The 27059-nt window shown below is 42.3% G+C and overlaps 1 protein-coding gene across 3 annotated transcripts in view; it reads right to left on the bottom strand.

Moving 5' to 3' along the window:
- nlgn3a (neuroligin 3a) overlaps positions 1-27059 on the bottom strand; it is a 206793-nt gene that overhangs the window by 3598 nt on the left and 176136 nt on the right. For all 3 annotated transcript variants that reach the window (XM_064328187.1, XM_064328188.1, XM_064328189.1), the window contains one exon: positions 7229-8018. In XM_064328187.1, the coding sequence (XP_064184257.1) occupies positions 7229-8018 (790 nt within the window). The remainder of the gene's footprint in view (positions 1-7228; positions 8019-27059) is intronic.

Here is a 27059-nt window from a genome sequence, read left to right as displayed (position 1 = left end):
ATTCATGAAGCCATGCTCATCCATCACGAATGCGCATACACCCAACGCTACACGGTTTTAAAAATGCATAATTCATTGATCTGTGCTGGAATGTAGAGGACATGATAGTGTGTCTGTTATACAATCCTTTGAGGAAAATAAGACAATGCATGTATGTCACCCTAACAATAATGTACTATTCTAGCAATTAAAAGAAGGACCGAGATGTAAAAAAACAAAAACAAATGCAAAAACATTTATAACAGTGATTTATCCTTTGTTCCATCCTTGACTAATTCTGATCATTTGAATAAACATAAGCCTTACAATCACCCGATCTGAAACTACACACGTTTGTAACCCCCTAGGCATAGAATAGGCATCTATTTTCACTCCGTAGCCTTTCAATTCCTGTATCAAGTTTACTCTCTTAATTAGGACTCACTGCTCCACACTAAATCAGTGGCTTTGATGTTAACTTAAGCTGAAACAACGCGCTAAATTTATTAATGAATTATTTTTTCCCCCTTTTTTAATTCTTCAAGTTTGCCCCAGGTGTCCTTTATTTGTGATACTGGGGACATAACCGGAACTTTGCACAGCAGTGGATCCACATTATTCACTTTACAGGGTTCCTATTATGCATGGACGTATATTATGCATTTGTATCTGTAATATGTCCTTTGTTCTGTTTTCTTAGGTTATCAAGTTATGCACCAATAAAGTGCCTCCACTCATGGCATTGCAAGCAAACGGGTAAGCATGGGTCCTGTTTTGGGTCTGTCCATTAGGGCTGAAGAGATCTTATTTTTTCTTTTACAATATTGTCTTTTTTGTTGGTATTTTTTTTTTTTTCTTTTTATAGTTTTGTATTGTTATGTTGTATTTTCATTTTTATTATTCTTCTGCTTATTGCTGATAAGGGTGAGGTGCCATGTAAGTCCTTCTGGGTTTTTAGCTCCATCTTGCACTGTCTGTGTTCATATGTATATTTCTCGCTATGTTACGTCCTCTATTTTTTAAACGACGTGGAAATAAACAAACCAGCCAAATACAAAAAAAAAGAAAAGAGCGGAGACTTTCTGGAATGCAGTCTATGCTTGGGCATGGCCGGCGCTGGTCTGTTTACCGAACATGGCTGCCGATTTTAAAGCCTGTTTTTTTCCGCCCCCTTTAGCATGGCGCAGAGCGCCCGGGAGCGCCTCGGAACGGGGATTAGCCGAGACCAGACGTGCGGTTAATGTTTAATGACAGGCTTTAGATGTAGTTATGGCGCAGGGGAGGCTGCAACGAGACGATGGAGGGCTGCTGGAGGACGCGCGGCCTCTTCCCCCCTCGTTATGGCCGCCATCGATCGGCGGGATTGCGTGAGTGACAGCCGACACGTGTCTCAGCGCCTCCCCCCCTCTCCCGCCACCGCTCCTCTCCCTTCCCCTCCACCTCCCCTCCCTTCCCCGCGCTTCGTTTTCAGGATGAGAGGCCTCGAGGAAGAGAAGAAATCTCTCTCCCTCGCCTCATTACATTCAGCTCGCAATCAATGGCTTCAACGCCCCGTAATAAGCCACGTGACTTCCTGTCTCTTTCATGCAAATCAGGATATTGGCGACAAATCTCACACCCGCGAGTGTTCAATTTAATTGATTGGGCAGCGGGGAGCCACAAACCATATCCTTTCAAATGCAACAGGACTTTGTCCAAGCCGAACAACAGGCGCTTGAGAGGCCGAGTGCGGGAGGACCCAGGGGTTTAATTACTGCCAATCTGCTGAAAACCCCCCCGGGGACCTGGTGCGAGGAGAGCTTCGCAAGGTTTTCCTCTGAAAACATAACCAGGCAAAAAATTATGTTTTTGAAACGGTTAACCTCTCGGTCCTGGTTGAGCAGTGAGCGAAAACACTAAACTTTATTTATAGATGGAGGAGGCAAGGGCTGAAGCAGAAAGCTTGGGGGGTTAAATGTCTTTTTTTAGGGGGGGGGTGTGAGGGTTGAAAAATACAAAGATTTGCATTCACCTCACTGGAGTCCTAAGATGTGTGACATTTCCAAAGTTGCTTATGTTCATAAATCAGACACAGGAGACTGAAAGAGGGAGAGAGGAGAGAGAGAGAGGGCAAGGAAAATAGAACAAATAAGGAGGTAGGAGAGGGGAAGTAGAGAGAGGGAGAGGGATAGAGAGAAAAAAAGCATGAGAGAACAGACATAGGAGGGAGCAGAGAGAGAAAGAGAGAGAGAAAGAAAAGCAAGGGATATAGGGTAGAAGTGGGGATAAGAGAGAGAAAGAGAGGAGAGGTAGAGGAGAAGGGGTGAAAGGGAAAGAGAGGGAAAGAAGAGAGAAGGAGAGAGAGAGAGAAAGGAAGGGGGAGAGGAGGGAGGGAGGGAGGGAGAGAGAGAAGAGAGACAGAAAGGTGGGGGAGGGAGAAGGGGAGCCATATGTGCTCGTGTTTTGCTTACTAACGACCCTGGCAAGCCACGGCGCATGCAGCATCTCAGCACAAGGGCGAGAGGAAGCGGGAACAGAGGCGCTCTCTGAGCCGAGCCCAACCAAAGGACCGCGGGACGCGCTCGAGACGCGCCAAACACGTGCAGCGCCCGCAGGCCCACAGCAGCGCCCGCAGGCCCGTCTCAGACGCGCCGTTTGCGCTCCGCTCGGGAAACAAAACAAAAAAACGTTACCCCTCACGTCCCTTAAAACAAAGATTTCAGAGGACAATCGGATGCAGGGAGCTGGCCTTCAAAAAAATGACAACAGACATGAAGAGAAATGGGAAACGGGAAGAAGGGGCTCAGGAGGTACACATGCTACTCACGTGCGCTGCGGAGGCTGCAGAGGGCTCTGCTTCAGAGGGATAGCGGGGAGTGGCATCTGTCTGAACGCTCAAAGAGCTGCGCCCAGCGCTTGTCTTACAGCGGCCTGGGCCCGGCCTGCAGTCTGCACATCTTCAGAGACTTCCCTGACAAACAGCACGGCTTCTTTTTATTTTTCTGTTCACGGGCCTGATCCCTGCGCCTCTCTGGCTGTGCCGCGGGCAGCGGTGACTGGGTGTGAGGTTGGAGGGGTGTCCTTTGTGTATATTTTTTACCGGTTTTATTTCCTTATCCCCGCCGCCCCCTTCCCACACGCGCTGTCGGGATCCTTACAGTCAGCTGTGCAAAATTACCCTTTGAGAAGCACTCAGCGTTTTTATATTATCCTGCCATCTAATCCCTGGCTCTTTACAAGCTCAGGCCCCGCTGCTAGACCATACATAATCCCCCCATCTGGAATAATACCTTTGCCGCAGGAGGACCCGCCATGGCCATGTCTCGGAGCCCCCTTGTCCCCAGACTGTGCCAGTTACGCCTGTCAGGCATCCCCCCCCCCCCACCCTCCCACCCGGGCTTATGGCCCGGAGAAAGAGAGGGGTGCGCACTGGCCCCCCAGAATGCCTACGGATGGGGCGAGTGCAGGCACGCAGTAAACCCCTCGAATACCCCAAAAATGAAGGGGGCTTTACAATTATGCACACACAATGGGTAGAGCTGTAATGACCGTCCGATACAGTGTGTAGATAGATGACAAGACCAGGTCAAAACCTAGTATATGGCTGGACCGAACCGGCCGACCAATGGTGTAACTTCATCAGTCAGTCACTCAGTCACAGACATGCGCGGTGTAACTTCATCACTCACTCAGTCATAGACATTCACGTTTACAGGGCTGGCCCCACTGTTGTGGTCCAGCCAAAAAGTATACACGTGTATTGATTAGAAATATTTCATACAGGGACATATACATGAATGTAAAAAGGTAATACTAGTATACACACTGCAATTATCAGACATGGTTATGACTTCAAGTGATCAAGAACCATAAAAAATCTAAATAAAATATCATCAGCTTTTCAGAGCAATGGACCAATGCAAGTTTAGCTATTGCCTACGCATTTCTGTGGATTTTTTAAAATCACTTGATGCTGAAAGAGATCACAGCCGACAATATAGCCACCTTTTCACAGACCAAAACTACGGAGACATGTTTAACTTTTTAAAAATGATTTATCTTTTTTATTTTATTTTTGTGTCCATGTCTACAAACCACAAAATATGGAAATGGGCCATTGTTGTGTAGGAAACAAATGTAGTCTTTTTCCCCTGCATGCCCAGCTGTACATTAACAGTGCAAGGCAGAGAAGCTAAAAACCGGTCTTAAAAAGTTATTAATCTCATACAGTAAGCACAGATTTATCTGTGCCAGGTAGACCTTTGCAGCTAATTAATTCAAAGCCGGTGTTTACAGAAGTGCAATGGGTCCAAGTGCACTTGTTCACCCAGCCCAATGCAGTTCACTGCGGCCAAGACAAAGTTGCAAAAAAAATGTACATTTTGTACACGTCATGCTAAATAGCACTGCCCCAATTAAACATCATGTTAAATCAGTGAACATTGTTTTGTTGGTGAGGGCGGGCCTTTAGAAGACATGGATGCATACTCTCCTTATCCAGCTATAGCCAGGAAGATGACTGACAGGAACACTTTCAAAGCTACTAGCTAACCTGTCCAAGCAATCCTTGTAGCAGTCACCAGTACTGAGTGCTCCTTCCACCTCAATTAAAAACTTTCTGAAATCAATGCGTCTGAGGAGAGTTCTTGCTTTAATTTCCGTTGAAAATGCCAGGGCCAGACAAGTGGTTTTTAATACAATGTCATTAGCCAGTTTGCAGCCACCAAAGTGCGACATTAAAATCAAGTTTTAATGAGGCGGGACATGATTAATTTATATTACAGCCTGTTGACTGCAAGGTTTAAATGTTACTTAATACTGTACACGGGCACATGTTTGTTGCTACTGTGGGGTGGGCACTGTCCCCGACTGCGTTTAATCAAATTCAACAAAGGGCGTATTTAATTGCACTCTATGTATAAATGAGCCTACCCCAAAATGCACGATGTCAAGCCACTGCTACTTTTCATAGCGGTCCTTCAGATGAGCTCCCACAGGACGAGAGGAAAGGTTCGTGCGTAACTTGTGGGCAGACAGTGGGCACCTGATTGATTAGTGGGCAGCCACTGGATGTCCTGCCGTCTAAAATCCCTCCCTGCCAATTATGCCCTGTCCTGCGGGGCTGGCGGCCGCGGCTGGCACTGGCACAGTCCTCAGCCAACGCCAGACTGCGGGACCCACGCTGACACAAGAACAGTGCCTTAACAGAATGAGCCATGCAGCAGCCCCACACAGCAATCTTTATTTTGTAGTTCTAAAAATGTTGAAATATCCATGGTTAAATATTCATAACTGGACTTCAATATGTTTATTCTGCATCCCAGAATGCAAAGTGCAATAACATATTAAGCAGATGTCCCTGACAGATGAGTTCATGAAAGGTTAATCGCATACCTTTCTTTTCACATCGGGAACATTCAGTCATTCAAAATCATACGTGAATGTCATTTCTGTTTATAGAACAATGTTATGGTGACTGTTGTAAGAGGGAAACAATTAAAGACTCCAGCCTTTGCCAATCAATTTTCCTCTTGTACAGGTGGTTGTCACATTGAATTTGAATTGCAGGGTGTGATAAGGCGTTCGAAGTTCTAACGGTGCTTCCTACACTGGGCTGGATTTAGCTGTTTTGTGCTTTGGGCAAAACTGAGCTCAAAAGAAAAAATTGCAAATAAGGAAGAAAAGAAAGATAGTCAAATTGCTGCAGGCAACAGTGATCGACTGAAGGGAGCATGTGTGATCGATACTGCTGTAGGCTAGTGTGTGTGTGTGTGTACGTGTGTGTGTGTGTGCGTGTGTGTGCGTTGCGTGTGTGTGTGCTTGTATGTGTGTGTGTGTGTGTGTGTGTGTGTGCGTGTGCGTGTGCGTGTGCGTGTGCGTGTGCGTGTGCGTGTGCTTGTATGTGTGTGCGTGTGTGTGCGTGCGCGTGCGTGTGTGAGTACGTGTGTGTGTGTGTGTGTGTCCGTGTGTGTTTCACCAATCACATTCTGTCTCTTGAGGGACTAGAATCACTTAACAATGGCACTACCCATTCCCAAAGAAATACAAAAGCATATGGAACCATTGCCCATCATAACTAATCATAACATATCATTCAGAGATTATATTAAATCATATTTAGCAGGGCGATTGTGAGATCTTTTTTTTATTTTTAATCTTAATTACGATGGGATAATTTTGAATGTGCTCACTTAATAAAACCAACTAACATACAAGGTGATGCTGTACAGTGTCCTTTTGATGATTTGATTGGCTTATCATAAAGCACTGCGAGACCTAACCTTAGAATTAGTGGAAGTCTATGGATGAGGAAGACCCAACTTAGGTTCTGCCTTAAAATCTTAAAATATGCAAACCAAACATCATGAAGACTTTTTGAGCAGTTAAGACCATGTCCTCAATAATATAACTTCTAACTAAATTATCTTGCTTGCATTAGAAGCTTGCTTAATAAGCTTAAGAGGCCACAAATGATGCATCAACAGAAGCTGGGGAAATAGGTCTTTTATAAACGGTAGTACTACCATGGACTGTGTACCTCAAATTAGCAAGTTAATTAGTACATTAACTATTAAAGGTAATTGTTTACCAAGAAAATGTCAACAAAACAAAAGATGTTTACAACTTTCTGTGTAGGCTAATCAATCACTAAGTAGAAGTACACAGTCAACAGTTTTACTATGGTTTTATAAATAGTCCTCTTTCTCAGGCTTCTGATGATGTATCATGTGCTTTCGCATAGCCACATAACTTCAGAAGTTTTAGAAGTTATACCATTAAGAATATGGCTGAGCAAACAGCCCGTGAACAAGCTTTGCAAATGATGGCATTCGTGTCCATGGTATTTGGTGGTTCTGAAGAGATTTTAATGTAGAACCTGGAGCTGCTCTTTTCATAGACTTCCTTTGGAATTTAAAATGAGCTCTTGTGAAGCCTTTTTGATGAACTAATCAAATCTGCAAAAAGAGAGCTGCCATTATAAGGTCAAAAGACATTTTTCAAGTTAAAGAATATATGAATAACACTCTGTTTTAAGGTGAACTATCCCTTTAAATTGACTAATTCAGTAATCACCAAATTGACCTCCGGCTACTGTAATCTGTCCCCTTCCCAGCCAGGTAAATGAACACGCATTAATCTTCTAAAATAATGACAGTTTTTCTTTTTTTCTTTGGGAGAGGGGTAGGGTTGGGGGAGGTCAGCGCACTGTTATTATACACTTAATGAACTGTGACAGAGTAAAATGTTCCTAGACCCCGACAGCACTCACCCGGTCTTGGCGAAGTTGGTCCAGTACGTCATGACCACGGCGCTGAGCATGACGTCGTTCTTGGAGAAGTTGCAGGGGAACAGGTCGGTGGGGCCGATCATGGGGATGCCGAAGACGTACGGCACCTCGTCCCCGTGGGCGGCGTCCGACCAGGCGGGCTTCATCAGGCTCTGGCAGTGGTGGTAGAAGGCGTAGAAGTAGGTGGGGGAGCCGTAGCGGGCGTGCAGGTCGGCCGTCACCACGGCCGGCTCCACCCACTGGTGGTCGGTGAAGAGGGCCACCAGGGTCTTGCGGCGGGTCTCGGGGTTGTCGCGGTCGGCCCAGTCGGTGTACATGAACTTGATGGTCTCGCGCAAGGTGTCCTTGCCCTCCGGGTAGCCGTAGAGGCTGTCCACGAAGTCCGAGACGGAGAAGTCGAAGTCGTTCCCGGAGACGCCGTCCTCCGAGTCCACCACGTTCTCCACGAAGCGCAGGCCCTCGCCCTGGTTGACGCCCAGCATTATGTCGTAGTTGAGGAACTCGCCCTGCTCCATCAGGATCTCCGGGTCGTCGGGGATCACGTCTCCGTCGATGACCGGGCCGAACGCCACGTGGTAGCGCGCGGGCTGGATGTCCTGCTCCACCAGCTCGCGGGCGTTCTTCTTGCGCAGGCAGTCCACCATGTCCAGGGTGTCCAGCACGTTGCAGCCCACCTTCTCCGCCAGCATGCGAGTGTATTTGACGGGCTGGTAGTTGACGGCCCAGCTGGACAGCGCTGAGCCGCTCTGGATAATGGCTCGGTGAAAAAGGCCTGCAGAAGAAATAACAGAGAAGATCAGAGCAGTGCCTGGTTTTATTTTTAAACCTGCTGTAAGAAATGATTTATTATTTAATGGTTTAGTTTAGTTCATGCATCTGCATTGTTTTTTTCTTTACTGTAGTTGCTTCTAGTTCTTTATTGTTTTGTATTATACACACGTTTTTTTTAAAGATATCCATTAAATTCAAATTTTTATTAAAATCATTATTATCATTGCCTCTCCCCTACATCACACACATAACCGTTTTAAAAGAATTCTGAGTCACAATCTATTTCAATAATGCAATTTTTCAGAACAAAGAAATGACATCCTTCATTATTCAAAGAGAGGCAGATTTATATGCATGCAGGCTATTACACAAATAAGAAATGCATAGGCATGCACGGACGCACGCACGCACCACACACACGCACGTACGCACGCACACACACACACACACACACACACAATGCCAGAAACAGTATGGTCAATAATAAAAGATTTTGGATTTAAAAATAAGTAAAATTGCAATGTGAATACACACATTGAATTGTCACTCACAACATATTTTTTCTTGTTTTGAATTCTCTTTTTGTGATTGAATGCGCAGATGGATTTATTTTTTGACCAACAGAGACGTAAATGTCCGGGGGACGGAGTTCTGTGTTTTTGGTCATTTCCGTCTGTACGTGGAATTTACACCACGGCATTTCGGAAGAGCATAGAAGAAACCGGCCCGAATCCGCAGAACACTGCGGCAAGACAGGACCTCGTTTAAAAAAAAAAAAGCCCCCTCGCTCTGCCCGAGCCCCCACGGTCCCCCCGTTGTGCCCCCTCCTCGCAATCATCTACCTGATTGCACAATTGATCCGTCTTCCCGCCTTCTTTGTGTTGGCCCGAATCCAATGTGCACTGCGCATTGTGGAAGTTTACACACTGCCTTAACACTGCGCTTCTGCCATTCACCACCTTCGACTAAGAACTCCGTGGAGGATGGGCCACTTACATAACACAGACATTGCAGATATTCACAATTCAGCACAGGATCAGATAGCTGGTACAGCAACACAGGAAAAGGCAGCAGCAGGTTCAGAACGACTCTCATAATTCATTTTTTTACATAAAAAATTCTGAATAAATTGCACATAATATATTTTCTCCAATATTTGAAACTAAGGGCTGCAGAAATTTAATTTCAGTCAAACTGAAGTAAAATCCAATATGCGTGCAATTTGGTCTTGTGTGAATTTGGAATTTGACTTTGTTATAACTCAAAAAGGTGCCTAACAAGGAAGGGCACCGAAGTAAAGACTGGAACCTGCATGGCTTCAGCAACAGCCTCCTGATACGAGGAAGCTACTCTCTGCTAGCAGCAAGCGGCAGTGCGCTAGCTCTGCCGACTCTCGCGGCTCGGCCCTCTTTGGGCTACTCCAGAGGGGAAGAGAGCCTCACATCTGTCCAGGAAAAGGGAAGCAGATGCCGCAGTTAGAACACAGTTTAGAGAGGGGGACGGTAGATGAAAAATAGCCACCCTCAAGCACCAGTGCCCCTAACTTAATCTTGTGCCTCCTCGAATATTGGCAGTAGTGCTCCCGCCACTCACCCCTACCTCGTTTGCTCTCAACAGACACGGCGGCCTTGGATGCGCATTTTGCATACTAAAACACATTTTAATAACAGAATGCACTTCTTTTTAATGTCTTTTCGCTGACATGTTTATTGTTGCCATTAAGAAAATATAGTAACATATCATTATATAGGATGTGAATCACCCTCATTAACTGCAATTATGTCCCATTCGGCTGAATACTTGGGAGCTGTCGATGTTTAATCACGGTAATCAAGATCCTTTCATCAATAATAGACGTAATTTTTTTTACCAGGTTATTAACACCATTTGAATTGTATTAAACGACTGTTACAAAGCCCAAGTACAACACATATTTATGAATGCTCACTATATAATTCCACTTTACATTTGGAAAAACTGAATGACACGTGCATGCCATTTATTCACAAAACTAATTATTTTATTAAATGCCCTGTTAACATTTGAATTTGGGATAGGAGAAGGGAAAAATATTTTAATAGGGATGCTGGAGCAGCAGTGACTACAGTCCTATCCTGACAGAATTTAAGATGCTGAATTCATAGATGTCTCTACTGTCCAGCTGTGAAAAATAGCCTATGGTTTTAAGGCAAATTTTTGGTAAACCAGGCTGCTTGAAAGTACCCCATGTTCTATTACCTACTGGTTCCTGTTTCATTTGATTGTTAGCTAATCCCTGCCTAAATCAAATGAATGTCTTTTGGTGTGGCGTTATTGTAGAAGCTCACTCCATTGGATGAAGGTTCATTGGATTTTGACATCCCACTTTGTGTGATTGAAATGGGATGTTGGTTGCTGCTGTAGTCCAAATTGCAGTCACACTGACCAATTCAATACAAAGTTCAGTACGAGCCAAAAACATCCACCACAATCCGACAGCAAGGACCAATGGACCAAAACATTAATTTCAGATTGAAGCTATTCTCTTGGCTTTCAACACAATGAAGGACTAAATATGTTTTGCTACTGTTCTGTACAGTCTAATAAAAAAAGCAAGAGCACGGCAGTCACCACTTTATACAAGGATAAAAGAATTTAAAGTGTGTTAGCAGTTGCTTAGTATAGCTTTAAATGGTTTCCGCTCTTAAAAGCAAACAAAGAAACAAAGCCCTTTTGAAATAAACCTGTGAAGCCCGCAGAAAGCAAAATGTAAGCACTTGCTCACATTTCAATCACCATGGCCTTGTGTTTCTTGCCTGGATTGCTTTAATATCCTTTGGACAATATCCATGACATTTAGTCGTGAATGAGTTTGGAAAAGGAGAATGGTCCGAAATCAAACTTTTGACTTGCATGAAATTCTTTTGCCGGCCCACAATGTTGAATTATGACCTTGTAACGCCTTGCTTTAAGCTCGGAGCTACTTCTTCCTCTGTGTCATTTATGTTTTCCTGTTTGTTGGTTGTGTAAAAGGCAACAGACAGTAGGGACGAGGCGGCGTTACGGGTGACACGTGAGGGAGAGGTACCTAAAGCGTGAGGAGATCCATCAGACGGAGGGTTTGCTGGCAGATTGAGGTCAGAGTGAGTTATGTCTGGAGCACTGAGGTGATCACTCACTTGGCCCCAGTAAAACGCTGCTTCAGTGCGGTTTGTCAGCCCCGGCCACCTGCGACTCTCAGGACACGGGTTAAATGGCTGCAAAGCAGATTCCATGTTGGGAGAAAATCTCGGATAACTTACTACACCTGTAAAACGGTGACCCGGTGTCACATTTTTTACGTGTACTGGGAGTGGGGAGACCTGCTCCTGTAATAATATTTTTATCCCCCTCCCCCCCCTCCCCATTGATTACATTTTAAGAGCAAAATGTCTATTCTGCCTAAATTTTGCCTTCTGTCATGAGCTTTTTACACACAATTCTCAACGCTTTTTTGCCTCACATTCAAACAGCACCGTGTCCATACCTATGATATGATCTCATTGCCACGTTTTTGGCAGGGGTGAAAGTCATAGCAGCATAGGTGATGCGACGTGCGTGTCTCCCTTTATAAAACCATGCCCTCAGGAACATTGGCTGGAGGAGAATAACTCTGCTAAATCGGGGCATCATTTAGTCATCTGTGCTGCCAAAATATTATTGGGTTGCAGCAATTATGCTGTACAGGCGGTTTTGAGGTCATGGTGACCTTGAAAACTGACACCTTGCCAGGCTGCCAAACCGCTGAGAAAAATTTTCAGTTTGTCCAAATTCAGACTCCTTTCTTTTTTTTTGAGAGGTTGGCCGACATCCAGCTGAAATTCATCCGACTCGCTCTCCATCTTGGATGTTGGTATGAACACGCTTTAGGCTTGTATCTCGGCGCATGCAGTACTCTTTGAGCACGATATCTACGGTGGAGCGAATAATCACTTTAAAGTCTTCTCCCCATCTTTTCATCTCGTCTTGAGTTGGCGTGAACGCAAAAGATTTGCTGTCCCAGAGATCAAACCCTGTTTGTGCTGCTGTTCCTCTGTTCAGCTGAAACAAGGATTCCCATTCGCTGCTCAAGTTGTTGCTCTTGAACCTTGAACTAGGGCAAATCTGCCTCTCCTACATATGAAATCAGCTGAATGTCTATCCACTCTGCCTTTTACACTCAGACCTCTGAGCACAGCGCATTCCCAAACCACAAAACATTCCCTGAGCCTTGTCCATCCTAAAACTGGACTCTGCCCCTAACATTGTTTGCAATAGGAAAGGACACTGAAGACCTGTCTGCTTCCGTGTACCAAGCCATTCATTGTTTTCAGAAACATTTGCTCTGGTTTTTCTTTGTTTTTTTTTTCTCGCAAATTTGTTGGAGGCTCCATTACTAAATCAGCTGTTGGGTCACATTGCAGGCCACATGGGGGTGCTGTTGGCTGAAGTGCACTCCAAATAGGGATGCAAATTTGCAATAATTCTTTTGATCAATTAATCTCAACGTTAACAAATGAATAATCGATAGGCATTAAGCTAAATTCTATTTACTAACATTATAGGGTGAGCTGGGGCAGGATGCACCTCTTCTGTAATTCACCTTTTGACCACTAGGTTGAGCCAGTTTTATTTCAGCACATTTCTTGGATGGTGGCCTTCCTAATCTTTGAACAGCATCCAACTGATTTTAGTGGCGGGAAGAAATCAAAAGAAATGATTTTTAAGGTAATATAATATTTTGACAGGATGAAATAAGTCCCTGTGCTTTCTATAAGGATGTACACATACTTTTTTATTGTTAATATGAGAATCATATGGGTGGTGATCCATTAATTTTAACAAAAAAATGGTACATATATTTCTTTGGAATCTATGAGAGTGTAAGAGTAGGACTTTTAAGTAGTAGGGAATATGCCCCCCTCAGTGTGAGTAAGAAGCCAAGCTAATGTAGCAAGTAGGTAAGCCTTCGTCTAAAAAAAAAACCAATATCTAACCTATGGTAAGAAATGTATTATTATCAGTTTAATAGCTAATTAACTTCATATTATAACATCAATAACATTATAGTGTGCACTATTAGCTTATTGTATAGCTAGCTAGTTTGTAATTTGGGGGCATCTTGCCTTGGTCTACCCTATAGGTCACCAATAAAAATGCAAGTGACACAAGACGCAGTAGTTTTCCTTTGCAAATGGGTTTCTTTTCTTCCACATTCAAAATGCATTAGATCAAATAGAACAATGTTTGTTTAGATGGCTGTTAAATGCAAAAAACATGAACAACACAGCTCAGAGAATTTTTAAAGTGATGACTGCTTGTCTCAATAGTTCCAAACGCTAGCTGTGGCAGCAGCTAGTAGCAGCAGTGCTGTAGAGTAAAATATGATTAAATTTTCAAAAGTAAGAAGTTAAAGTGCGCGTTAAAGCATGTTAGCTCATTATTTTCTACCAAACTCGGTGATAGCATAATGTTAGATAATGAATAAAGTTAGCAACACATAGTCGAATAACAATCAATATGGGTTTTAACTTGTAGCGTACTCTTACTCCCTTTTAATGCATAGCGTTACTAAAGTAAGTTTTTTAAAAGGCACATCAACAGTGAAACACACTCTGCCTGCTGCTATTTTAGTGGAATGAAGACAAATCGGAGAAATCAATTTGCAGTACCACCGATTCTACTGCCAGTCAAAAATGAGATGTTTTCAATAGGGTTTTTAGCCGCTTCACATGTAGTTACACTGACTACAGTGTTTGGGTCAAGAACCTCAATTTGCACCGTCAATCTAAATGTAACCCTCAATTTGCACTGTCATGAGCATAAATGTTTTCACAAACAGTTTGTTAGTCAAGTCTCATTATGGGAATAATATCAACGGTTGCCTACATGTGGAGGTGTACGGTGAATAGCATAATGAAAATATGACTCAACAGTCAGCTGTTTACACTAATCCTCTAATTTGAGGTAATTCATGCCATATTCTTGCGACTACATACACATACCCAATATATGTTGGCATATATCCATCCATTCACCCATTATCTATACCTGCTTATCCTGGGCAGGGTCGCGCATTGGGCGAGAGGCAGGAATACACCCTGGACAGGCTGCCAATCTATTGCAGGGTACACACACCATTCACTCACACACTCATACCTATGGGAAATTTAGAGTCTCTAATTTGTCGGCATATATGATTATTGTAAATCAATGCATATGTTTTTACCAGTTCCCATAAATTGCTGTAAGCTCTCTGCGTTCCTACTGAAAAACGTGCATTCAAATCACCAGCAAGATTTGGAATACATAAATCATGTGAGGGTTTAGCGTTTTTACCACAGAACTGTATGGTTTTGACCGGAGAACAGCTATGTCATTTTGACCCTGTATTCACGACTCTCTTTCAACGGCTCAGTGGTTTCAAGCATGTGCTGCGTCACGTGAAGTGTCACTGATCGCTGTGCTTTCCAATCATCTATCAAAAGTAGCCAGAAGTTGCTTCTGAGCTCTGTCAGATTCACAGAATCGTCAGACCAATTACCTCCAGCTCTGCATCAGCACTCAGGAAGAAATAACTTGGAACAAGACGACGAACAAGATTGGAATTGTTATGTTCTAAAATTTTGAACAGGTTCCTTGGTTCCGTGTTTGGAATCAGTTCCCTGGAATCGATTCCCGATTCTCGCCCATCACTACTATTTAAATCATTATGTTTTCTCTGAAAGAGAAATGACATCATTTCTCAGAATGAGAAAATGGTAGGCTACCCAAAATACAATTATTCTTTTTAATCATTAAGCTTGGTCAATGTGAATGTGTAATGAAGACTACTTGATCATCGATTAATCATTAACATGCTTAATTCCTACAGTTTTTCTTTGTGCTTTTCATCTTATTCCCATTGTGTCTGTTGCTGCAGCCTGCTTTGCTATGTGTAAGTAGCACTGCGAGGCTTAGCCACAATTACAGCAGGCTGTATTTTCCTACAGTACATCTACCACTTACACTCAAGACACTCCCCTTTATGCTATCTCTCTCTCGGGAATCTTAATCCATTTCTCTTCTGTTACAAAGGGTGAGAGCCATTTTCCAAACTGTTGACAGCTCCATTGAATATTTCATAGTTCCTAGTTTCGGTGGTGGAGTCGGGTCATGGTTTGAGCCACACGTTTTGGCAGGGAATGAGCACTGAAAGGCTGGCTCTTTCTTTGTGCGCTCCGTTATTAACAATGAAAAGTGGCTCCAAATGCTTAAAAAAAAATAGGTCAGCCCTGCCTGTGATCTCTCAAAAGAACATCATTTTCTTCCCCTTCCTTGTGTCGTCCATTGTGTTACAGTCTTTGTGTCCTTTTTCTCTTATTACAGGCTCAATCAGAATTTTTTATATCTAAATCTTTTGTATCTGGTAGCCGGAAACATGATTCACCACAAGTATCCATTTTCTTAATTTGGTTATACTAGGTCTTAAATAAGTCATGAATCTGTTACCGCATCAAGGGTTATGATAGCTCATTTGCATTTGTACTTAAATCATAAAAAAACGGAACAGGACTGGACCATCAGACAAATGACCACAGAAAGAGGCAGCCATTACCTCAGCTCCTGAATCTGTTACAGACACTCCGTATAACAGGTAAGCCCCATAAGGTCAAAATGAAGGTCAGAGGAGATACATCCCTCTCTCTCCACAGCATTTGCATGCTGGACAAACTGTGAGCATCCACAATTCTGTCTATAAGCGAGTACAGTAACTGTGTCTGCTCACTACCATCACAGTAAGATGGAGTTTTAAAGAAAAGTACATTGCCCACTTAACTTTAAACTTGGCACAGATTACAGATGTTATGTTCTAATATTAGGATGCTAATATCTCTATCCAAAGCATCAGTAACATTTCTGTGGCTCCTACAGTATTAGTGTCTCTCTGTTTCTTTCAACTCAAAGGATAATGAGGATCTCTATGATTCAAATATTGGGAGTTTACATTATCTGTCATCTTTATTTTTTATAGCATCCTGCTGATGACTGCACATGTGAGGTTCTTCAAATAAAAAATGCTGCAAAGATATTACTCCTTCGCAGTGAAATGAATGTCAATCATATGACACTTTTGACGTCAAAATATTCTGCCACTGGTGCAGATATGTATATGCTACACAACATTGCATGCTCTTAATTAAATGGGTGTGTATTCATTTAACATTCACTGAATATAAAACAGGAATATTTGCATACTAATTTGATAAGGCACTGCTCAACCGGCAAACTGCAAATTGATAATTGTGAAAATATTGAGCAACAAAGCTAGGATTATATTGGCTTATTGAAAATATAATTACATTTATAAACTACTGAAAAAATAATGAAAATCTTTTCTGAAAATCAAAAATAAGACCATAAAGATTTATCCAAATATGCATTTGGGTGGATTCTGCAACAGCCTGCATTACCCAGCAATGCCACACTGCAACTGGTCAATGTATGATGATTGTCCCAAATGATTATATACTGTTTCTTCATAGAATTGTATTGTTTTGCACATGTATGACATGACATATATCTACTTGTCTATAAAACTATACTATTGCATACAATTACAACACATTTTGTACTTTGGTGTTGTAGCAGATGATTCAGAAACAACCCAGTCCTTCAAGTAAGGTGTGAGACATCACAGCTGATCAGAGAGACAGGGCCACTTGGCTGTGAAACAATGAGAGTGAGTGGAAATCATTGAGACCAAACGAATCCAACATTTCACGCACAAATTGAACACGCTTTGATACAGATCTTTGAGTGAGGTTCTGCAGATTTATCTGTGATATCTGCAGCTCAGTAAAATTAAAGGCAGAAAAAGAAAGAGAGAAAGACAGAAGAAGAAAAAAAAAAAGCTGTCCTTGGCGCCAGATCTGGAAGCGGGTAGTCGGTCAATGTTTTGAATGAGTTCCTGACCCAGTCTAGCAACTGCCACCCCCACCAGACACCAGCCCCCTCCACCCACCCCCCGCCTCCCTCAGCACCCTCCCCTTCTTAAAATCGGGGTGCTCTCTGTCTTGATCTGATCCGGAGTTCAGCTTCCTCTACACCGGCCCCAGCTTGGCCCTCTCTCTTGGGAAGGCTACCAGCTGCTCCGAGATAAAGAGTCAGGAAACAGAGGGAGGGAGGCGAGAGGAGTAAAAACGAGCTGATCGACAGAACCGCGGCCCCAGGATCGATTCCCCTCCCGGACCCCGTGAGAGTGATATCTCCCACTAATCACAGCCTGACGTCCAGCAGTCGATGCCCACACGCCCGGCGGGCCAATCAGCACGCTGCCCCCCACCGTCCGTGTCACTCCGCGCGGCTCTCAGTCTCTCCCAAACGGCTGCTTTTCCCTTTTGACGGAAATCTTTATTGCATTATTAAATGCAATTATTATTAGATCTTTTATTCAAGACGGGGCCTAACACAGGGCCGGGTAATCTCTAGACTGTAGGCAAAATGATGAGCTAAATGGGTGTAATCACAGGCGGAATGAGTACAATGGCTATTCTCATCATAAACTTTCATACCGTGTGTTCTAATTATTACATGATGCGTGATGATATTATTGCACAATCGGCATGCCATCACAAGTGCACCGTCTTATCAACCAGTTGCAATGTGGAGGAATGCAATTTGTTTTTCTGAAGATGGCCGTAGGCGAGAAAACGATAGCCAAGTCAGATGAACAGGTTAGCGCGCCTGATTTGCTCAAAATAATTGAGGAACTTCAGGCTTAATGAGCACTGATTGGGCTATTGCTGCACGTCAGTTGCGGTTACCGAAATGAAAAAAAAAAACAATGGTGCAACGGAATGAAAAAATGATAATTCTGTGTATAAAACACGATGCTGCAAATGTCGATGCTGAGAAGGGAGGAATAATTAAAGTTATCCGCGGTTATCTCAACGTCATGATTGCATAAATTCTCCTGCTAATCTAATTTCATACACACCCCTTCTAAACGTTCTCCATTTTCACTCTATGTTTAATACACAACTGTGCTCACACAACCATTGTGTATCAATTATTATCTCTGTTTACCTGCATCTCAAAAATAGATTCTGGGATGAAAATTATTATATATATTCAGGCACCACAAGACAACAAGACATGCTGCAAGCACCAGGGGATGACAAATAAAAAGAAAAATGGACTATATTGCCAAAATTCCTCCCCAAATATAAATGAATCTTCCACGCACATTTCCACCATAGCATCCAAGGAATCACTGCAGTTGTATGTACTCAGCACCAGAACACTTGATGCTAACAACAAGCAGCTTTAAAATGGTCAGGATGTTAATAAACTATAAATCAAATGAATCTGAAAAGGGCTTGTTTTGGATAAAAATCTTATTCAAGCAAAAAAAAAAAAAAAAGAACGCAGGAGGGAGGAGGTAGGATTCTATTCCTGGCCGTGTGTTGCTTTAGCGAGCCAGATGGGGTGGCAGAATCACATTTTTGGTTGTTAAGAGAGCCTTGTAGAGAGGGCAGTTAAATGTGTGACAGATAAATGATTGAAACTGCATACAAACGCCTGAGGGGACACAGGGAGACCGCAGCAGAGAGAGGTGGCTGGGGGTGGGTGCTGGGGAGCCTGACAACGAGGAAGCAATCCTGGACACATCTGGATCCTGACCATTACCTGGGGAGGGCCAACAGCTCTGCTGTTCCAAATGGCTGAACCTGACTCAGAAAGCCAGGGAATGCAGCCGTGGTTGGTGTGGTCGGCAGTGGGGTGCGGAGGAGTTTAATTTCAAAACCAAAACAGGTGAACTGACTTTCATAACAGTCACACAGCTCCACAGGGTTTCAATTTATTTTTTACAACAGTAGCTCATTCAAATACTGACATTCAGTTAAAGAAATAGACACGAGTTTCAGAGAACATCACTGATCAAAAGCAGACCTATTTTCAAAAGGTAGAGCATGTGTGTGTGTGAGAGTGTGTGTGTGTGAGAGAGAGAGAGAGAGAGTTACTTGATATCCAATTGCATAGATAGATACAGTAGTGTGTAACAAAAAAGAGCTTTGTGAGTTAATAATAATAATAATAATAATAATAATAATAATCATGTATCTATGGATAATGCTGACATGATTGAAATGCATGTTTGTGCACATGTACATTTACATACATACACAAATTCATGCATGCACGGACACACTATTATTTATTTCTTGTAGGTGTTTGACTGTAAATGGCAAACTGTTACCCTGACTGGCTCGATGAAATGCAGAGAAATACCTTTCGGCCATCTGTGCTGTGTGATGTGCTCTCTCTTCCCTCACCCACACACTGCACGTCCTCATTAGATACCCCCCTTCCCAGGACTCGCTAAGGGAACGGCATGTTTTATTTAAAAAGATGACGCAAAAAAAGATGATGAAAGAAGCTCTTTGAGTCTCCCTCTGAAATTCCTTCGGTGAAGCTTTCATCCTAAAGGTTCCCTTCGAATAAAAACGCTATGTTTTATCGATTACCTTTGTGCTAATGAATACGTCCGTGTTTAAAAAAAATAATAAAAATCATTGCTGCAAATGCAGCGTTAATTTGGTTAAAATGACATTTAAATGACATTTATCAAAATAATTTCTATTCAGGGCCGCGTGAGGTATTTGCATGTGAACCACACCACCGGTCCAGAGCGTAGCCGTGCTAAACTGAGGCCGCTCCCCCCAGCCAGCGGTAACGCGCCCCGAAGGGAGAGAGCGCACATGCTCCGCCTAATTCAAGCAGACACTCTCTGTAAACAGTGGACAAAAATAGGAGGACTGCCTCCTCTCTCTCGCGCTCATTAATGATTGAAACAGAGCTACCGAGGTTCGGTGAGATTGCGCCGTGATCCCTTAGCCCTTGATGCGGAATTGGCTTCGCCGAAGTCGGCCGCCACCCCCCCCACCACCCCCCTCCGCGCAGCGCGCGTCGAGCGGCGAACGGAACCCGGGAGGGCTGTCAGTCTTCGCCGCCCGCTCCACGCAGCCCGCGGCGCTCCCGCGCGTCCCCCAGCGCACCCCACGCACGCAGACGCCCCCGACGCACCCAGCATTTACACACGCCGCTTGATTGAAAAAGTCTATCGGCAAACAGAGGTTCAATTCACTCCGGCGGTAATGAAGGCACTGGAATGGATGATAACGAGGAGCCAGTGCGGCCATCTTTGCTTGATGATGCGTGGTAAACACTACACCTGGGAAGCCGCCGTTCGGTCTCCTTCCACTGGCGCTCTGTAGTACACTTCCTGTTTTACAATGAGCCTTCATCCAACAAAATGGTTTTATTTAACAGTCTCTCAATTAATGCAATGAACTGAGGTATTCATAAGTTATCAGATATATGTGCAGATATATTCAAATATTCATATTTTTTATACTGAATACTCACCATTTTCTAGGATGATTTCTAGACTGCCCTTTTCTAAGGTCAAGAAACATTTTTTCCCCCCTGAATGGTCCAGGGTTTTTCATTTTTCACTTTCCTCTAGAAAAAACTAGGCCTACTCTATCCAGAGCTTTGTGACACATTTGAAACAAAAAAATTCACAAGAACTGATATATTTTTTATAGAATTTTTAAATAATATGTTCAATAATTTCAGTAGTTAATGTGTTCAGAGCCAAAAAATAAATCATAATGTCCTTACTCATTATGGTTCACCCACTAATTACTGTAATTTAATACAAAGACATTTTAAGAGGCATAAACTGCCTACCCTAAACACCTACATGCAGTGCAGTGCCTTGACGCATATCAGTTTAAAGTGTTCGATGTGAGGGGATGTAAGTCCACATGGGAAAAAAGAAAAAAGACTGACAAATCCAGAACAGCCATACACCAAGCTGTGCTTCAAGAGTTTTACCACACATTCAGGTTGCAGAACAACAGCATGCAATTGCAGAGTCACTGTGGTCCTCATGTATTTAGAGTTAAGCCTATTGCCAAGCTGTACTGACTCAACCCACACAACAGTAAACAAAAACCATAGCATAATATGATATGCTTGCGGCAACATTTTGTGTAAATCACACTGGAGGGATACATGTCAAAAACCATGGTGGAATTTATTAATATCCTGAGGGTATGCACAGTGTAGATATCCCATTTGTACATAGAAACCTAAGTTCAACTTTAAATTATTACTCTAAATCTTCCATAAAAGGTTTGGCTGTAATAATTTTTATTACTAATTAGAGGATGAGTTAATTTTAGTAGCACTCACGCAACATTGCAACAGAAGCCAGGGACCTTGCAAAAATTCCATTTTTTAGAGCAAAATGCAAGCCCACCACTTGTCTATCAAGCGCTCAGAGCACAAGGAAGCCCCCAGCCCACTTAGAAGTCCTTAGGAGAAATGTGAGTAGGCTGAACTGACACGGGCACAAAAAGAAAAGGTAAAGGAAAGGCAAGCTGCAGCTCCACATTGGACACTGGATGACTTGCGTGGGAGAAAACCCAGTTATGCTTTGACACGTTCAAATCTGAGCAAATAAATTATTTTGGCATGAAACGATCTGTCCATCTGGTAAAACACAGGCAAATTATTAGCAGCAGCTTGATAGATTAGGGAGCTGCGCGTTAGGCAGAGCAGGATGGACACATTTGATTTATCACTGAATGGATTAGCAAGGGTTTGGTCCCTGTCTGAATCATGTTTGAGTACAAGGTAGCCTATGCATTGCTACAGAAAGGACTACAATGGCTTCAGAGGAACAAGTGGCTTTTCCGAACCTGTAGCAGGACTGTGTTTCACATGGCTGGGGAGCATAATGCAAGTAGACTGCTGTTAAAATTCTCCCATTGAGACCCAATGAGCCATGTATTCTATTTGCTGCATACCAAGGCTGTCTGCATAGTAAAAATAAATAAATAAATAAATAGAATAGAAATGTCCTGAGAGGTAAAATGACATTGCATAATTTTCTAAGTCAGACATAAACAGTTTATTCGAATTCTTAAAAAAAGGAAATTGACTTGTTTTGTTTCTCTTGGGCAGGCTGTTTCCTGAAGTTCATATCACTTCTTGTTCTAATGTTTATGGTGGGGAGGGGCGGGGTATGGACGGGCAAATACACCTGATCTCTCAGTTACTCATAAAATCGTCCTTCAGTTCCTTCCTTCAAAGCTACAATCAAAATAATTCCTTCTATTCTGAACTCTGCTGTGTGACTTCCAAGATGACAGTGCAGTTTTCACAGAATTATTTTGTGTTTCTCTCAACTCCGGCTATGGGGTGCGCACCAGTACTTTTGCTAATAATCTGTGACAATCATAATCTTCTTCTTGCTTTTTCAACTAAAACACTGCTGCTTCTGCACCATTAGCCTGTGTCTACTAACCCAAAGAGATCAACACTCTCAGTAGCATTTCTTGGCCCTGATACAAAATATGCTTAATAACTTCCTTAATGGTGAATAATTACATCACCAAAGTGTTGCACCAATTAGTTCTAGCTTGGTGTTGACTAGTTACTAGGCTACTGCTGCACACACTTTTTTTCAGGAATTGTTGAATGAAAACACACAAACACATACACACAGGAAAGAATTAAGCAACAAAGTAAAAATATAAGGCAGTGATGCACAAATTGTCGTAGAAAGTACAGCATTGCACAGCCAGTCAGTCACCTGCGTGTCTAATTTCACGGGCAGAGCCATGATGCATAATGCCCAGGCCCAGGGCAAAATAATCACCGTGGCCTCTTCTATGGGGAACTGGTGCAGCACCCATGGCCAACCAAAGAAGAGGTGCAGGGGCAACCTGGAGATGAACCTCAGATGGACAGGCCTGGCACCTCATAACCTCAAGGAGGCTGCCGCTGACAGGTCACACTGGTGTACCCTGACTAGAAAAGCAAATAACCCGCTTTAAAGATGATTGTCGCCAATGCCTTGCAGCAGCCTGTCATCGCTAACTGATGATGATGATGACACTGCTATACTGGTTAAGAATGGTGGGTCAGAGCTGGGAAAAATGAAACAATGAACAATTTACACTGACATTCTTTTATTGTCTTTTAGACTAGTTTTAGACTGGCACTTTCTTGACCCAATGGTATATTTCTTATCTAACATATTTTACTACTTTTACTACTACACAGTAAAACGTCCAGGTGTTAAATCAGCTGTATCAGTATTAATTGAAATATCTGTTAAGAGTTGAATTAACACTGGACATTTTACTGTGTACTACTACTATGGATAATAATAATAATAATAATAATAATAATAATAATAATAATAATAATAATAATAAATAATTAGTTATTGCAAAAAGACTTAATTATATGACAAAACAGAGTCAAGAAACTAAATTTTTCCGACCATATTTTGACAAAATACTTTCAGTTTTTGTATTTTAAATGGTAGGGAAGCCTTGACAATATGTTGTCACTTGGTGGCCAGGGCCCACAGAGATGTTCAATCAGTTCAATAAGTAAGTCAATCATAGTTGATTGACTTGCTTAATGTGTTGATTAATTGAATGATTACGTGGTTTGGGGGTGCCTGCCCAGGAGGAGTTATTGACTGATTGGCTGGGTGAGAGAAAGTGCTGTTTCTCTCTTATGTATGGTTGGCTAATCCATAAATTGCCCAGTTTAGAAAATTCACTTGACACTTTAAGCTATTTTGATGGGCCAGTGAGGGATCAGCCACACTTATTATTAATGGAAAAAACAATACTGTTTTCTGTGGGACAGTACGTCAGAAGGCTTCACTCTTCTAGACTACTCACAACCAAGCACATGCTGTAATTACAACAAAAAAGTAAAATCATATGGTGTCATCATATTTCACAGGCTAATACAGAAGAATGAAGTAGACAGCATCCAAGGATTCAAGGCTGTAAATCCTTGATTTTGTGCAAGACAGAAATTCCAAGAAAGCTAATATCCTTTTTTAGAGACTTGTCCTTGTCAGAATAATATTACAATATGTTTCCCATCAGGGGTGTCACTAGACACAACCCTAGTGACGCCACTGATGGGAAATATACTGTAATATTTACGATTACAGGTAAGAAGGATATGTTTTGAACCCCCCAACCTGTTGTTTTTACTTCTTTTGGGGGGGTCCAAGCAATAATTAGGGGGGTTAGACCTCCCCCAATTCCCCCCGTAATTCGAACCCTGGCTATATGAGTGATTGCATTCCATCTCAAAGAATAGACTTATATTAACAGAACACAATAACACAAATATAAATTGTTGCAGTCACACAGAATGGCCACAGTCAATGCTTCCTTGAAAAATATTCCAAGTGGGGTGTAAAAGTCATTATATGCTCTGATAAATAAGATAATTTTTCTGTTCAATGGATTAACACATGTCAGAGGTCATGAGAATTCCTCCATTCTTGATCGCTGGTGTTTGACATGGCATTCCCACGATTCCACGGAAATGTCTTTCTCGAATACTTAATGTATTTTCTATTCAGAACTGAAAGGGCACTCTGACAGAGCAGAGCTCTTATTCCCATTACTGTTGCTTAAACACAATGCAGTGAGTGCTTGGCAAACAGGGGCAAATATCATTGCAGAGGGTTTAACGCAAAACGACAAGGCATGGCTCCATAAGTTCAGCTCGGAGCTGAACTTTAGCATGACCCATGGACCGACGTGGTCCAGCCTCGTAAGAGAAGAATGGTAGACATTCAATAGTCGCCTTTCTGCCTCAGCGATCACATCTGAGATTATCAGTCTCACACATTCAAAACCAGGCTGCAGGCAGGAAGGGAGAAAATGAAAAAAAAGAGAAAAGATTATGGCCTGGAAACAGCCCTGAGTTTGTTTGTGCTTTTTCCCTTTTCCTCTCCAATAAAGCGAGGGTTTGATTTTTTTCTTCTTGCCTTATGTCAGTGCCAACAGGCTCACAGCTGCAGTCTCTAGCGTGCCCTGATATCTCAATATGGGCACATGGGTACCGAGCAATAGGGCATTAACATACAGTGTCTACTTTTGCTGTGTTTAGATAACTTAGTTCGCATTAAGCGCTCGACTGAAGACAGGAGGAGAAATAGAGTGGGTTATGGATGGAGAATAATCCATGTATCTTCCCCTCCAATTGATATGGTTGAAGGCAGGCCTTTTGCACTTTTGTGTGGCTACCTACATTACTGTAATTCTTTATGGTTACCTCAATTGCACCCAGGGGGTGAACAATCAATAAGTAAATACTAATAAAACATTTAATGAAACCACTCCTCTGCTTGAAAAGAAACCACCTCCTTCTTGCCAGCTCAGAACTCCTTGCCTGCCACTTCTTTTAATTGCTTCATAAATGCTTAGATTTTTTTTTTGGTATCCTTGTCAGAACAGTCGGCCCAATTTAACTTCAGACTTAAAAGGCTTTTTAAGTGTATTGTTCAATCTTGCACGTCAAATCGGCTCAAATGCAATTTGAGTGCTAATGCAATTTGACTTTAAAAAATCCAAGATGTCCAATTATAAGAAGGTGAATTAAGAGGCGAAGGGTGCCAGAGGTGAAAATTGGGTGAGGATACCATGTTTTGACAACTTGTGAGAAGAGGAAAGACATTGAAAAATGAAAAATGCTCACAAAAACAATGTAGAGGATTGATATGAATTAAGGGTTGCTAACAGGATCTCGCTATCAGCATAGCTTGTTACATAGCTAACCGACAAAAGAGTTGAGCTTTTAGTAAGCTAACCAGCTTGTATAGTGGACATTTCATTAACAATTAAGGTAGCACGCAGGTTGCTTGCTAATTAGCTGACTAGCTATCCAGCTACTTGATGTCACCTCTTTACCTTAACTGACTGAAAAAGTTTTCTGAATGTGGTCAAAATGCTAGTGCCTGTGCTGCTTGATCAATATTCATTACATTACATTACATGTATGTGGCAGAGGCTTTTATCCAAAGCGACATACAATAAGTGCATACCGAAGGTCATTGGAACAACTACAAAACACCGTCCGATAAGGTACAACACTCATTACGTAACAGTTATTCATAGCCATGAACACATTACATTATTCATCACTGCTAGAACGGGGCTACAGGCATGGGCAGTCTTAAATTTGTGCCATCTTAAATGTATGCCACACCATTTATCACACTTTAATTTTTTTTGACATTATTATCATTGAAATGAATGGATAGCTAGCTAAAATGGAACCATACTTATAGACAGGATGATGCCCACATTTTTTTTCTGAAAACTCAAGGACAACTTAATCATGTAAGACAGTAACCTACCTTGAGGTTTAGCATGCATCACAGGTGGTGATATAATACCATTATAATAGCTTGGGGTGTTGCATCTTTCAGGATATTTCAATACAATCATTATAGCAAACCATTTTAATGATTACATATTTACATAAAATATTGAGGGCAGGAGCCAAGACTGGATTTATTAAGATATGATTGTTCACCATCTCTCATGTGCAGGTTCTAACCTTCTTGTCCAACAGTGCACTACTGAAAGTTATGCAAAATAGAGGACATGAATGATATGATGATTCTTCAAAAAAGTGATTGTACAGATTCATTATCAGCACAAGGCATAGTGTTATATACCATTCAGCAGCTAAACTCAGGCCTAGTGCTTGCATCTGACAGGCATATCACACAAAGGGGGGAAGCTCTGTGGATCATGCATTCTAAGTGTTGTCTCCTCCTGTCTCCGTTGCTCATACAACAGCAAGGTATTATCATTTCTGAAGCTTTGACTCTCATTGAATTAAAACAACACAATTACAAAAAAGAAAAAAGTTTGAGTGGTACCAAAGCTAGATAACATGGACTCACCCCCATAAAGAAAGAATCACAGAACAAAATGCTTGTAATGTTAATGAGTCCATGAATAAATATTTTAAATTAAAAAAAAAAAGGTCAGTCAAATTTGCTTGCCAAGTTCATGTATGGTTAAATCTACAAAAAAGGACCATATGCTGGAGGAAGTTAACCTAAAACTTATCTCCACAGGGGGCTCAAGCATATGTCCCCCACCCCCGTGTCCCCCGCCCTGGTCACTCTGAGTGAAGATCTAGACGCTGA

The sequence above is a fragment of the Anguilla rostrata genome, chromosome 3 (genome assembly GCF_018555375.3).
Source record: "Anguilla rostrata isolate EN2019 chromosome 3, ASM1855537v3, whole genome shotgun sequence".
NCBI classification, from domain to species: Eukaryota; Metazoa; Chordata; class Actinopteri; order Anguilliformes; family Anguillidae; genus Anguilla; species Anguilla rostrata.
Note: the sequence above shows the minus strand (reverse complement) of the source record. Positions and strands in the feature narration are given on the sequence as shown.